The following is a 14,847-nucleotide window of genomic DNA, read 5'->3' on the forward strand; positions in this document are numbered from 1 at the left end:
CAGCTCTCAAGGTCTGGGCATGGCCCAAGGTCACAGGCAGGGCCTGAAGGGGGCCTGTCCCACCCGCCCAGGCCATCCCCCCTCACAAGGCCAGTCATTAATTGGCACCGCTCGAGTGCCTGCCTGCCCACCCAGAGCCGGGCTCCGATCCCGTGCCCGGGGCACCCGCGTGCTTCTGACACGGGCTGGCCTCACTTCCTGCTCGTGACTCCTAGCAGCTGAGCCCTGGCAGGAGCAGGGTGCCAGCTCGGACCGCCACTGCAGCACCCAGCGGGACTCTGATGGCCCAGGGCTCAGCCTGGCTTGGCCTGCAGCCAGGCCCCCCCTGGTTGAGAGCTGGGCCTTCCTTAGAGGTCAGCAAGGGCCGGGGAGGGCGCCAGGCCCCGGGCGGGAGCCAGTCTGGTGGGAGGAATCCCGGCCACTGCGGGCAGAGTGCAGGGGGGCCTCGGGACAGGGGCTGAGCGACCCTGGGAGGGTGAAGCTCCTGGACGTGACTTCGGCCTGGCTGTGGACAAGGAAGAGCCAGGGACGGGTGGACAAAGGCGCTCCCTGGCCAGTGGGGTAATCAGACGCGAGCAAGCAGAGCGGAGGTGGAGGGCCTCCCAGGGTGAGAAGTGGCGGGAACAAAGTCCCAGAGGAGGGAAGGGGACTGGCCCGCTCGGGGAGGGAAAGGCAGGAGGCAATGGCTGGAGCTTGGCTCTCAGAAGGGATGGAGGGAGGCAGGGGTGAGGGAGGCAGGCGCTACTCAGACTCCACGCTAAGAAGCTACCTCCATCCTGGGCAGTAGGGAGCTACTTCAGGTTTTGGAGGAAGGGAGTGAGTGACAAGGCTGGGGTAAGTAGGAGGCAGAGGGAGGAATTGACAGCTGTCAGTGGAGAGGCAGACCCGGGGTCGGCGTGGAGGGAGGGGTAGAGACGGTTACTGCCAAGATGATGGGGCTGTCAGGCCAGCAGGGGGCTGAGGATGGAGCTTTCAGGGGCAGGACGCTGAGTGTTCAGCCGGAGGTGCCCATGCTCAGCTTTACCTAGCAGTCCACGGCCCGGGGGAAGGGGACATGCTGGTCTTGACCCTGGGGGAGAGCTGCCTGGGGCAGGGCTGCTGCTGCTGCCAAGTCGCTTCAGTCGTGTCCGACTCTGTGCGACCCCATGGACTGCAGCCTACCAGGCTTCTCCGTCCATGGGATTCTCCAGGCAAGAACACTGGAGTGGGTTGCCATTTCTAGGACAGAGCAACCGGAGAGCCAAGAGGAAGCCCGTGGAAGCTGAGGCCAGCCAAGGAAGAGGGTCGGTCGGCCACACGAAGGTAATGAATGGCCTGGCAGAGGGTGCCAGGGGGCATCCCAGGTGGCACAGTGGTAAGGAATCTGCCTGCCAAGGCAGGAGGCAGAGGAGAGGCAGGTTCGATGCCTGGGTCTGGAAGATCCCCTGGAGGAGGGCATGGCAACCCACTCCTGGATTCTTGCCTGGAGAATCCCCATGGATGGAGGAGCCTGGTGGGCTATTGCCAAACGTCAGACATGACTGAGTGGCTGAGCATGCACAGGGATGACAGGAGTAGGGGAAAATGAGGGACATGGATGGTGGGTTGACATCTCTGCCTAACGTCTGCCTCTGAACTGCTCCTGAGAGCGAAACGGGTGAAGCAGAGCCGGAGAGGCCTGATCCCAGAGGAGCTCAAGGCATGAAGAAGGTCACAGGCAGGGCCGCCCGCCCCCCCACCGCATCGACCGGTCCTTGGTGGTAGGCGCCTCTCTCCGTGGGCAGAGGGCTGGTCTCCAAGAAGGAACAGCTGGGACCTGTTAGCCAAGAGCCTTGGAAGCACCAGGGGATGCTTTCAGGAAAAGTGATCTGGGTTCCCTGTTGGGGGGGTGGGCCAGTCCCTGGCAGGAGTTGGGGGTCAACACCACTCCTCGGCTTTGCAGGGTGCATCGGAGCCTGGCATTTCCTGGGTACTCTTGGTGAACCTCCCTGCCCGGGGCGTGACCCTGAGGAGAGGTGCAGAGTGGCCAGCTCCCTCTTGCCGCCTGTGTCTCAAGGTCCTAAATGCAGGGCAAGCTCCTACCTGTCTTCAGGCTGTTGACCACGCCCACCGAGGTCCCCTGTGCCCAGGGAGGCAGGCAGGGCTATCAGAAGGGGGCGATCTGAACCCAGCTCCCCCGATGGGCCACGGACCACCGCACACCTCTCTTGGCCTCCGTGTTCTGGGAGCCCAGGGTCTCGGGGGAGGGGGTGCCAGGCAGCTGAGTGGGCACCTGGCATGAAGTGAGCACCAGGGCCCACGCCTGGTGCCCACGCCCTCCCAACCGCGGCGGGTGTGGAGGCAGCCCCGCCCTCTCCCCTGGCGCCTGGAGAGGGGAAGCCGCTCTTGGGTGGTGGGCCCTCGGGAGGGGGCGGTCTCACCCTCCTGGCGCTGCCAGGTGCCACCCACAGGCTGCTCACCGCAAAGGGGCCCCTGGGGCTTTCCCCTGCGCCTCCCCCAGCCCCACGAGCTCAGCGCTGGCCTGGGTCCCGGCGTCTGGGGCTCCGCTCGGCAGGCAGGCCCAGGCTCCTTGGGAGGGACCTGCGGTGCACACATGTTTGGAGGCCCTCCTTGTGCCTGCAGCGGGGGCCTGGGGTCACAGCGCTTCGTGCCAGGCACTGTGCCCCGTCCTCACTCCCCGCCCTCTGACACTCCTGGAGGGGGCAGGCCGGCTCGCCACCCCGACCCTCACCCGTGCAGCAGCTGATTATTAAGCACCTGCACCTACCCAGGCGGCGCTAGTGGGAAAGAACCCACCTGCTGATGCAGGAGACGCAAGAGATGCGGGAGACTTTATAGGTGTGATCCCCGGGTCGGGAAGATCCCCTGAAGAAGGGATAGGCTACCCACCCCAGGATTCATGGGCTTCCCTGGTGGCTCAGATGGTAAAGAATCTGCCTGCAGTGTGGGAGACCTGGGTTCGATCCCTGGGTGGGGAAGATCCCCTGGAGCAGGGCATGGCAACCCACTCCAGTACTCTTGCCTGGAGAATCCTCATGGACAGAGGAGTCTGGAGGGCTACAGTCCACAGGTGCTCAAAGAGTCGGACATGACTGAGGTGACTTAGCCCGCCCACAGGCAGGCCCTGGGAGAGGCCCTGGGAGGGGGGCCCAGACAGATGAGGAAACTGAGGCTCGAAGCCCTGAGCGCCAGGCCAAAGGTCACACAGCAGCTCCAAATCAGGTCAGACTCCGCAAGCCGCATGCGCTTCTTCCTTTAGTCCTCCGTCTCCTTCCCCGGAGAGCAGGCTCGAGGGAGCCTGCCCCTGGCCCATGCGGGGAGCCCAATGCTTGGACACGCAAACACAGTGGGGCTCGGCCCCCTGAAACCCTGCCTGGCTGCTGCGGTGGCCTTCACTGCCGGTGTCCCCAGAGGCCCACTCCTTCCCCCGACTGCCCTGCACACCCACCCACCCTGCCGTCCCTCAGCCAGATGCCTCCCTGCCCCATGTATCCGCTGCAGTGTCCTGCACCCTCTGCTCGTGCTGACCCCTGCCTACAACCCCTTCCGCTCTCAGAATCACAGCGGCATTTACACAGCACATCTTGGGGGCCTTTCCCATCAAGCCCCCGGCTCACTCCCTGTCGGAGCTGCTACCCTTAGCTCATTTCCAGACACAGACGCAGAGACAAAGTGGGGAGACAGAGCTTCACGCCCAGGACTGACCAGCAGCCACCGATCTGCAGGGCGGGCCTCTAACCGCCGCCCCACATCACCCCGTGGCCAGCCTGCTGTGCACGTCCGCCCCGGGACACCGCAGAGCATCCATTCACAGGGGCTGGCTTCCATCGACACCTGCCTCATCCCAGAGCCCTGGAGGGCCGGGCAGGCACAGAGCAGCACTGGGACGGCAGAGGAACCAGCCAGCGGGTGCAGAAAGCGAGCGGGTGCGGCCGGCCTGGCCTCCCAAGGGCGAGGGTGTGCCTGGCCCCTGGCACCCACAGCCCAGACGGCAGGTTCCCATGGGCCCGGAGGCGCCCTTACCTACTCGGAGCTCTTGCCCGAAGACGGTCTTCTCGCCGAGGGCGGAGCAGTTCCAGCGCCCGAAGCGGAACTGGTACTGGCACTCGTTGATGCCCATCTGCGCCCCCTCCCCAATCACGATGATGGCATCGGGCCGGCTCTGACAGATGGCGCGCTGCCGCGGGGCCAGGCCAGGAATCTTGTTGCAGATGATGTTGGCTCCCAGGGCCACGACGGATGACAGGGCTCTGTGGAGGGGAGAGGACCGAGGAGGTGAGCCGCCCGCCGTGCCCGCCCCACCCAGCCCCTCGGGCCACAAACGCGTTCCCTCGCCACACTGCCTGCTGGGGAACGAAGCGCAGACCCCTGCCCTCAAGGGACCACGTCCCACTGACCCCCACGCAGGACTCTGTTTTGAAAAGACATGCACACATCTCCTGAGTCCCCTCAGCCTCAAATTCACAAGAATGGGATTGGAAGGACCAGAGTCACAAGTCTGACGAACCGACAGTCCTCCAAACACAGGAACCACGCCTCTCTCAATCTCGGGATCAGACACACAGACTCTGCAGGCACTTGACGGCCATGAACTTGGGATTGTCCGCAGCTGCCCCCAAGCAGCAAACCCCAACTTCCCCATCACCTGGAGACCCCAACTCCCCTCTCCCCCAGGGGCCCGAAGCCAGGCAGGCTGCTAAGGGGGCCGCCCAGGCCAGGGGCCAAGCCCACCGGGTCCTGACTCCAGCTGCAGCCCACGTGTAGCCTGCCCCTCTGAGCCTCAGTTTTCACACCCTCGATGTGGGGTATAAAGCACCTATTCCCACCACACAAGCTCAGACCAGAGAAGCATGGGGGAGAAAGGCTGCACACATGGGGGTGACCGTCGTTATTTTATTCTTGTTTCTGGAAGTCGGGGTGCATGCGGAGAAGACAGGACCTGGCATGAACTGAGCCATGTGCCGGACTCAGCAGGCGCTTTACTGCGGTAAGTCATCCTCAGAGCGACGCTTCCTGAAAATGCTCAGAGTTAATCCCCCAGCACCCTGCAGGAACCCCGGGCATTTTCTGGGCTCTTTCTCTCTTTGCTTGGGTGTCATCAGCCTGACTGTCTGTTTAAGGAGGTGGAATTCACATGGCAGGAACTCTACCAGTTTACAGTCCTGTGGCATCCAGCATATCCCCAACGTTCATCAACCACCACTGCTGCCAAGTTCCAAGGCATCGTCACCACCCCAGAAAGCACCCCCTACCCCTTGGCAGTCACCCCCGAGCCCCCTGGCAGCCAAGACTATGCTTTCTGCGCCTGTGGACATTTCATACAGACGGAATCAAACAGCACATGCCCTTTTGTGTCTGGGTTTTCTCACTTAGTATAACCTGCTCAAGGCTCGTCCTCGTTGCATCAGGAACTTCCTTTTTCATGGTTAAATAACATTCCACCGTTTGGCGAGATCACGTGCTGTTTATCTGCTTGGCACTGACGGAGGTTGGGTTTGCTTCCAGCTTTTGGCTCCTAGGAATAACCCTGCTCTGGACACACACGCGCAGGTTCAGTCTGAATCCTCACTTTCCGTTCTCCGGGGCAGGTGCCCAGGAGCGGAATTGCTGGGTCACTGGGTCATCTGTCCTGCTCTTTGAAGAACCCTCTGACTGCTTCCCACAGAAGCTGCACCTGCTGCTTGGCTTTAAGCACCCAGGGAAGGGACAGCAAGCTGGAAAGAGGGGAGCTGGTTTTCACAGGCCCACGGCAACAGCTGGTTTTAAGATGGAGTCTGACTTCCAAACAGCAGGCCAGAGGGCAAGAGGCGGGAGTGGGGAGGCCACGAGGGGCTCCCCGAAGCCACTGCCCAGGCCCTGGTCTCCTAGCATGGTGAGCTCGCTCCTCCTGCCCAGGGCCTGCCAGCCCCTTTCTGGACAGGAGCGAGTCAGTGTTTTTCCAGGGCAGCTGGGCACCCACAGCCAGCTGGGAAAGTCCCCATGTGGCCTGAGCCCATAGCACGTGCTGCGCCCAGGACACTCCGGTGACACTCAATCCCCATGGCCCGCCCGCCCCACCCGCTAATCTGGCCAGGACCCCCCTGGGTCTCCCACGGGCACAATGGGCAGAAATGCCCGGGGCTGGCTTGGAGGAAGAGCATCTGGGCAGGCGGGGCTGGGAGCGGGCTGGAATCTGGGGAATTCAGCCCAAAGTAACTGTAGACGCTCAGAAAACCGAGCCGGGGAAACGAGATGGATGGGAACTCTGCCGGGTACTGGCCTCCAGGCCTCAGTTTGGAGCCTGGATGTGGAAAGCACATTCCCTGTCCTCGGATTCTTCCAGCAGGTTCTGGGCCATCAAGGGTGAGAACCCCCGTGCCTAGGGGCAGGGCTTCAGACAAATGGGGTCTAACAGGACGGACCTGGGGGCAGAAAGAAGCCGCGCAGCTCCGGCCCCCTCCTCCGGACTGGCCACCCCGGCACCCTCTCCCCTCATCCCTCAACCCCCACCCCCAAATCATGCCCCTCAGAGCCCACAGCCCCCCAGGCTCCTTGCCCAGAGCCAGAGGCCTCCTGGGATCTGCCCGCTAGCGACCCCGCCACTTCTGCTGGTGCTGGTCTGCCTGGGACACTGGCCTCCCTCCCTTTTTCCTGTTCTGCAAGTTCTTCCTCCCTCCCAGGCCCCCGGGCAAGCCCCTCTGTGCTCAAACCCCTCCGCCCGTTCAGTTCAGTTCAGTTCAGTTCAGTTGCTCAGTCGTGTCTGACTCTCTGAGATCCCATGGATTGCAGCACGCCAGGCCTCCCTGTCCATCACCAACTCCTGGAATTCACTCAGACTCATGACCATCTCATCGGTGATGGCATCCAGCCATCTCATCCTCTGTCGTCCCCTTCTCCTCCTGCCCTCAGTCCCTCCCAGCATCAGGGTCTTTTCCAATCAGTCGGTTCTTCGCATCAGGTGGCCAAAGTACTTCAGCTTCAGCATCACGTGGGGCCGTTACCAAGGACAAGTATGGGGGACACTGGTCTCGTGGACACAGACCCCCACCCCGGCCTCACAGTCGTTATTTCCACACCTGGCCTGTCTCCACCCAAGACCGCAAACGTGTCCAGGGCAGTGCAGATGTGAGCTGACCCTGGGGCCTCGGGGCTGCCCCCGTGTAGTCGACATGAGTGTGCAGTGGGTGAATGAATGGACAAATGAGGAAATACTCAGGGATTGGGACTTCCCTGGTGGTCCAGTGGTTGAGAATCTGCCTGCCAATGCAGAGACACCGGTTCAATCCCTTGTCCAGGAATATCCCACATCCCACGGGGCAGCTAAGCCTGTGAGCCACAAGAGAAGCCACCGAAATGAGAAGCCCACGCACTGTAACTAGAGAGTCACCTCTGCTCGCTGCAACTAGAGGAAGCTTGCACACAGCAACGAAGGCCCAGGGCAGCAAAAATAAAAAAATAATAGTAATAAAAATACTCAAGGATTGTGTCTAAAAGAGCACCTGCAGCTCAGTAACAAGAAGCCGGCTCAATTTGAAAATGGACGAAGGACTCAGACATTTCTCCCAAGAAAGACAAATGGCCCCCGAGCCCGTGGAAAGATTCTAAACATCGCTCATCACCAGGGAGATGCAAATCAGAATCACAGTGAAGAGACACCTCCTGCCCGCCAGGACGGCTGCGATCAGACAACAGAAAACAGCAGGCGTGGGCAAGGATGTGGGAAACAGGGACCCACTGCATCGCTGGTGGGTGGGGCAGCAGTTGGGATGGTCCTCGAAAAGTTAAATATAGAATGACCACAGGACCCAGCAATTCCACCCCTAGGTGTGTATCCAAAAGAATGAAGCCAGGTGTTCAAACAAAAACCTGTTCACAAATGCTCGCAGCAGCACAGTCACAATAGCCGAAAGGAGGAAGCGGCTGAGAGGCCCATCAGTGGATGAATGGACAAACAGGACGTGGTCTCTCCCGACAATGGAATATTATTTGGCCATAAAAAGGAATGGGGTTCAGATACACACTCCATGGATGAACCTCCAAAACATCATGCTCAGTGAAAGAGGCCAGACACAAAAGGCCACGTGTTGCAGGATCCCTTCGATAAGCAACGTCGAGCAAAGGCAAACCCGCGGAGACGGAAACAGCTGGGGGACGGGCAGCGGGGAGTCCCCGCTTCATAGCTGTGACGGGGAAGTTACGGACTCGACAGAGGTGGCGGCTACACAGCACGGTGAATGCACAGGCGCCACGGAACTGTATGCTCTACCCGTGGAAGTGGACACTTCAGGTTAAACACAATTTTAAACATTGCTACCTGTAGTGCTACAGGACTTGCACACCCCGGCCGTGGGTGAGATGTGTGGAAGGGGCTGAGAGGGGCCTCGGCCGGCTGACTCCCTGCCTGTAGCCGCTTGTCTGCCTCCCCCGGGGGGGTGGTGGTGACGGGGGATGGGGGTGGGGGCCCCAGCCGTCCCCCAGATGCCAGCGTGTGCCTTAGCGGTGAGACAAGGGCTTCCCAGGTGTCTCAGTGACAAAGAACCCGCCTCCCAGTGCGGGAGACCCAGGTTCGATCCCTGGGTCGGGAAGATCCCCTGGAGGAGGAAATGGCAACCCACTCCAGTATTCCTGCCTGGAGAATCCCACGGACAGAGGAGCCTGGCGGGCTACCGTCCATGGGGTCACAAAGAGTCAGACATGACTGAGCAACAACAACAAGGGCTTCCGAGAAGAGAGCTGCATTGCACCCCAGAAGCATAAGAAATCAGATACGATTGATAATTCAGAAATGATTTCAGAACTGTGTCCTTTAGAACACGGGGACTTTTTTCCCCCTAAAGATATTCGATACTCCCATTCTGAGCACCCACCATGGACCACACAGGCCTCTGCAGAGTTTCAACCCTCTCTTGGAGGGATGAGCCTTGTCATCCCGATGTGACAGGTGTGCAGAATGGAGCTCAGAGAGACTGGGGGACCTGCCCAAGGCCCCCCCCCCGCCAGGCCTCTGCTTCCAGAGCTCAGCACAGTGTGGCCCAGAGCACAGCGCGTGTGCACGCTCAATCACTCAGTCGTGTCCGAGTCTTTGTGACCCCGTGGACATAGCCCACTAGGCTCCTCTGTCCATGGAATTTTCCAGGCAAGAATACTGGAGTAGGTTGCCATTTCCTGCTCCAGGGGATCTTCCCCACCCAGGAACTGAACCTGGGTCTTCCGCATTGCAGGCAGATTCTTTACCACTTGAACCACTGCGGAAGCCAACGCACAAAGCAGAGCGCATAGCAGGAGCAGAATATAGAAGATGCCTGGGTGGGAAACCGCGCCCAGTTTTCATTCTCACAACACAGCCTCCATCCTTCCCGCATTTAAAATCCTCCAGGGGGACTTCCCTGACGGTCCAGTGGTTGACTCTGCACTTCCACTGCAGGGGCCTCGCGTTCAATTCCCGGTCAGGGTACCAAGACCCCTCATGGCACACGGTGTGGCCATACGTAAATAAGCAGATAAATGAAATGAATCCTCCAGGTCACTTGTTAGTTCATCGAGGTTTCTGGACAGCTTCCGTGGCTGGCCTTGAAGGTCTGGAAACTAGTCCATCCCCCTCCCGCAACTGACCTCCTTGAGCAGGCCTGGCCCCCCAGACCCCAGGACTGTTCCTTCTGCCTGGAAAAGCGGGGAAGCTGCAGATGTGAGAGACCAGGGAGTTAGGAAACCAAACCATCTGCGTGGGAAAGGGGAAGAGATACATGATCACAAAATAGCTGGTGCCCTGCAGGAGACAGGAGGGCGGACGCAGGCGGCATGCTGGGGTAACTGGCAGTTTGGGGGGTGCTGGACAGGCTAAGGGGACTCTTAGCAAGCGAGATGCCCCACCGGGGGCGGGGTGGCTCTCACCCTCCGAGAGGCTGCCCGCCCAGGTGCCCCGGGAGAGACTGGCAGGGCAGCTCTGTGGGGCCCTGAGCACAGAGAAGCAGGGCGGGGCGCTTGTGTTTCAGTCGCTGACTTTTCCCATGGAAAATTTTGCTCCGGGCTCATCCCCTCCGCTATCCGGGGGCCTCGGGACACAGGCAAATGCCAGAGGGAGTGGGCAAAGCTGAAAATCCAGAACTTTGCTCACCCCAGCCGGGGTCAGTTCCACGGGTTGGTGGGGGGTAGTTTGGAGGAGGAAGGTTCAGGCCCTGCAGACAGGAAGCCCTCGCCTCTTCACTGGGGGCTGTGTACAGGGCTATCCGGTCTCAGACCAGAGGGTGCTTAGACCAGCACTGGCGCAGGAGGCGGCTGCCCCTGAACAACTATTAGATCTTTCACCTGCCAGAGCAGTCCAAGTGGGTGGGACCACCTGTAGGATGAGGGGCTCCAGTGGGGGTGGGGGAAGGCGTGCTGCCACGTGACTGAAGAGCAGAGAAATGGCCAGGGGCGGGCGGGCTTTTGCAGTGCCCTTAGCCAGGCTGCCCGCCTGGCCATGCTGTGAGGAGGGGCTAGGAATGCGAGTGCCCGTGCTGGCCAGCTTTGCTGGAGCCCTGGCTCTGCCTTCCCCCGGCTCTGAGACCTCAGGCAAGTTTCTTAACCATCCCTGGGCCTCAGTTTCCACATCTGTAAAGTGGGAGTAATAATTGCATTGGTACATCACAGAACTGCCTGGAGGGGTGCATGAGTCGCAGAACATGGGGCTTTGTAGCTGGCCTGTGGGGAGAGGTCATCAGCGTTAGCCATTAGTAACCAACGCTCACAGCCTGAGACTGCACCCGTCACTGAGCCTCTTCAGTGAGCCCCCAGGGTCCAGCCTCCTTGTGGGGACCAGGGAGAGACCAGCTGTGTCTCTCAGAGGACCAAAGCTTAAACCAGCAGTTCTGCAGCCAATGGGTGCCACACTGGCCACCGCACCCACCCACCAAGGGGTTCATTCCTGGACCAGCTCCCCCGTCTCCCCAGCAATCCCACTGTGGGGTCTATACACCCAAGCAAACCAAGCACTTATGTCTGCCAAAGGACACGCATGCAGGTCTCCAGCTCAAACTGAGAACAACCACCCACTATCACCGGGAGAATGACAGGCAAATTATGGCATATTCACCCCGCGGGAGAGACCATTTACACGGGTGACTCTCAGACGCCATGCTGTGTGAAAGAGGGGCAACGCAAATGCTGCTACACAGGAGAAGCTGCAGGCCAGGTAAGACTCAGCATCGAGCCGGGAGCCAGGAGAGCTGCCCTTGGTGGGAGGTGCTGACTGGGGGAAGGGGTGCACAGGGGAGCCTCCTGGGGGCTAGAATGCGCTCTGTCCCGAGCCAGGCAGTGGTTACACGGTTGCCCGTGTATGTAGACATGCATCACACCGTCCATCTGAGATTTCTGCGTTTTATGTAAGTTATACCTCAATAAAAAAAGTAAGCTGTTGCAGTACAGCAAGTCCCCGACGTACAGACCTTCAAGTTGTGAACTTGCAAAGATGTAAACGTTCCTGCCAGCCCCTGGATGCCAACCGGTGTGCTGTGCTACTTACTTATCAAGGCACTGTGCAAGTGTCAGTCGCTCAGTCGTGTCTGACCCTCGGCGACCCCACAGACTGTAGCCCACCAGGCCCCTCTGTACTATGAGTAAAACCGTCTTTATTTTTAGTGTTTGTTTTTTATGTTCGTATGGTTTATGTGGAAAGTATCATAAACCTATTACGGTACAGTACTATATAGCCGATTGTGTTAGCTGGGTACCTGGGCCAACTTTGTGGACTTACGAACACACTCTCAGAACGAAACTCCTTCATATGTAGGGGTCTTACTGTGCAAGACTTTACTGGGGTGGCAGAACAAGGCAAGAATGAAAAATCAAGTTTTCTTACAAAAACTAAACTAAAAAAAAAACACCCTTAAGAAATAAAATGTGAATATTAGAGGACATCCCTGGTGGTCCAGTGGTTAAGAATCTGCTTTGCAATGCAGGGGCACAGGTTCGATCCCCAGTCAGGGAGCTGAGATCCCACGCGCTGCAGAGCAACTAGGCACTCGGGCCACAGCTAAAGGGTCTGTTTCACAGTGAAAGACCCCGCGCGGACCAAAGAAAGAGATAAAGTACTTTTAAAAACGTGAACCTTACAGATGATTCCTGTGTGCTTGAAGGCCGCTCACCCCTCCTGCAGCACAGGCTTGTGGGGGCAGCTGTGAACTGGCCCCTCTGCAGGCGGAGCTGGGCTGGGCCACAACACAGCCCAAATCCAGGCTCAGAGGCTCTGCTTAGGGCCCTCCCCTGCCTGCCCACCACCCTCTGCCTCTGCCTAGACTCTGTCCACTGATGTGGCCAGCCTGTGGCCACGGGGTTCTGGTCCTCTGGGAACCCTGAACAGGGAGGCAGGCTCCGCCAGCAGCTCCAGGGGCAATAAGAAAGGTAGGCACAGGGACCCCGAGGACCGTGGGGTGGAGGGAGCCCTACGTGGTTGGGGGGTACTGCACTAGGCAGGGCCTGTTGCTCTTGGCCTGCGCCTGGCCAGCATCCGGGGCCGGAGGCAGAGCTGCCCACCTGCTAGCTGTCCTCCGCCCAGAGGAGCCGGGCCGGGCCCTGAGGGGCAGCCTCCTCCCAGCGCTGCCGCACTAAGACCCCTGTCGAGGCCAAGCCCCTCTCCCGCCATGGCCCAGCCTCAGGGCTCTTGGGGCGTCCTTGCAAAACAACCTCAGGGGTGCTGCGGACCCAAGAGGGGTCGACTAGGGGGAGCCAGAGTCTCCCCAGTGCTCAGGACTAGAACCATCCTGTCCTCCCCGTCCCTGTGTAGGACGCTCCTGCTGCGTTCAGGAGCCAAAACCCTCCAAACCCACCCCGGCGGCTAGTAGTCTAGCCTAAGTCCTTCATGCTGCTGGACTCAAGGTGGCATGAGCGCCTGCTGTGTGCTGGACTCGGCTCAGAGTCCCCTGAGTACTGGGGAGGCGAATGTTGTAACAATAATAGTAATAGCGGTTGTTGTTATTCCTCAGAATAAACACTGAAAGCTCCAGAAGGTCCAACCACCTGCCCAGGAGCTCAGGGAGGGAGGGAGGGAGGGAGCCTGGTCCCAGGGGGTCAGTACCTCATCGTCTCATCCTTGACCCTCAAAGACAGTTGGAGGGTCACCTGTCCACCTGGAGAACCATCCTCCCCCATCGGTCCCCAGGGGCCACATTGGGGGGCTTCCCCGGGGGGCTGCTGAAGGAGGCCCCCAAACTCTTGCCAGGTTGGGAGCAGGGCCCGAGTCCCCGGCCTTCCCCACGCCAGCAGCCCCCCGCCGCACCTGCTGACCCACTCCCCACAGCGCGCTCTGCCCCGCCCACCAGGCCCCATCCAGCCTCAGTGGTCCCCATGGATGCTGGATGGACCTGCGAGTGAGCAGGACGCGTGGGAATATCCGCTGGGGACTCCCAGGGACAGGGACCCCACCCCCGCACAGAGAGCAGGACGCTGCCACTGACATACCCTCGGCAGGCCGGGGGCCCCAGGCGCGCCCCATCTTCTCTTCCACCCTTCCAGGTCCACAGAAAGCGGCTTGTGACAGTGACGGGCGAGGAAGTCTGACGTGCTGCCGTCCACGGGGTCGCAGAGTCAGACACGACTGACTGAGCGACTGAACGAGAGCCTTGCCACTTCACACACTGAGTGAATGCCTGCCTCCACGTGAGGCCTAGCACCGCGAGCCCCCGGAGGGGGGCAGGGTGCTGTGATTCCCGGGGGAGGCCACCCCAAAGTGCCCTCCCCTGGGCCCTGGTCCACTGGCATCCCTGTCTTCCTGCTGAAAAAGCCAGACAGAGATGGTGTCACTGCCAGCCCGGCCCACGTGACGGAACAGCCTCTCAGGCCCAGAGGAAGCCTCAAGCCATCTGATCCGTCCATGGGGCCTTAAGGCGACGGCCATGGAGGCGGCCGCTGGGCCAGGCACCTCCACCTCGGCATGCTGCTTCGCCTACAAATTCCCTGACGACCAACCCCGCAAACCACAGCCCGGGACAAAGATGCCTCCGCAGAGGGCAAACGCCCGGACCCCAGGCTCCCCCGTCACAGGACAGAGTCCGGGCCCTGATGCAGCCCTCCTCCCCACCCCAGGGCTGGGGGTTCAGCCTGCCCTGAACCCACCAAAGGATCTTGGGAATGCCCCTGAGCCCAGGACTGGGGCAGCACTCCATGGGGGGCTGGGAGCCAAGGACTTTCCGGAACCCAGACCTCATGACTGAGCCCAGCTGGGCCTCCACATCCCAGACCCCTCCCAGAGCCACCGGAGCCAGGAGCTACCGCCCGGGGGGGCGGTGTTAGGGGGGCGGGCGCGGGAGACCTCTGACCCCTCTCGTCCCCCTGGGGAGGAAACTTGTACCCGTCTTGGGGAGCTGAGCACTGAAGAAAGGTTTTTCCCGCAGGACGCCAGCCAGGCGGCCCCTTCTTCCCTCTGGTGATGCCCACCCCAGACCCGGCCTGCCCCTCTGCCCTGCCCCAGCACCGGCTGGGCGTGGCTTCAAGGCCTGAGCCCGGCGCTAGGCTGTTTCTCACTGGCCCTGGGTGCTGTCAATCAAGAGGCTGCCACACCCCTTATCACTCGGGTCACTAGCCCTGTGTTCTGCCTCTGCACCTTCACCCTCCGGTCCTTCTCCCAGACCTACTGACCTCCCCACCTCAGAGACCCTCCTCCGAGAGGTCTTCCCACCCCCCGCGGCGCCCCAAGAGAGCCAGACTCTTAAGCCTGACCCCTCCGGCTTTTCCTGAGGCCATGTGGGGCAGGGTCTATCCACCACCGCCAGCTGGGGGGGTCCCCAACATTGCCTGGCACCCAGCCAGACCTTGGACATGACCCCCCTCCCCACCCCAGCCCTGCCCCCAGCTCCCTGGGAGGCAGGGACAGGCTGGCTGAGCTGAACCAGATCCCGCCTCCCTCCAGGCCCCCAA

General features: G+C 60.7%; 1 protein-coding gene across 2 annotated transcripts in view; it reads right to left on the reverse strand.

The window, feature by feature from the left end:
* The window catches only part of WNT7B (Wnt family member 7B), a 54,471-nt gene that overhangs the window by 22,806 nt on the left and 16,818 nt on the right, over window positions 1-14,847 (reverse strand). For both annotated transcript variants that reach the window (XM_024992829.2, XM_024992828.2), the window contains exon 2: window positions 4,003-4,229. In XM_024992829.2, the coding sequence (XP_024848597.1) occupies window positions 4,003-4,229 (227 nt within the window). The remainder of the gene's footprint in view (window positions 1-4,002; window positions 4,230-14,847) is intronic.

Source organism: Bos taurus, chromosome 5 (assembly GCF_002263795.3).
Source record: "Bos taurus isolate L1 Dominette 01449 registration number 42190680 breed Hereford chromosome 5, ARS-UCD2.0, whole genome shotgun sequence".
Lineage (NCBI taxonomy): Eukaryota > Metazoa > Chordata > Mammalia > Artiodactyla > Bovidae > Bos > Bos taurus.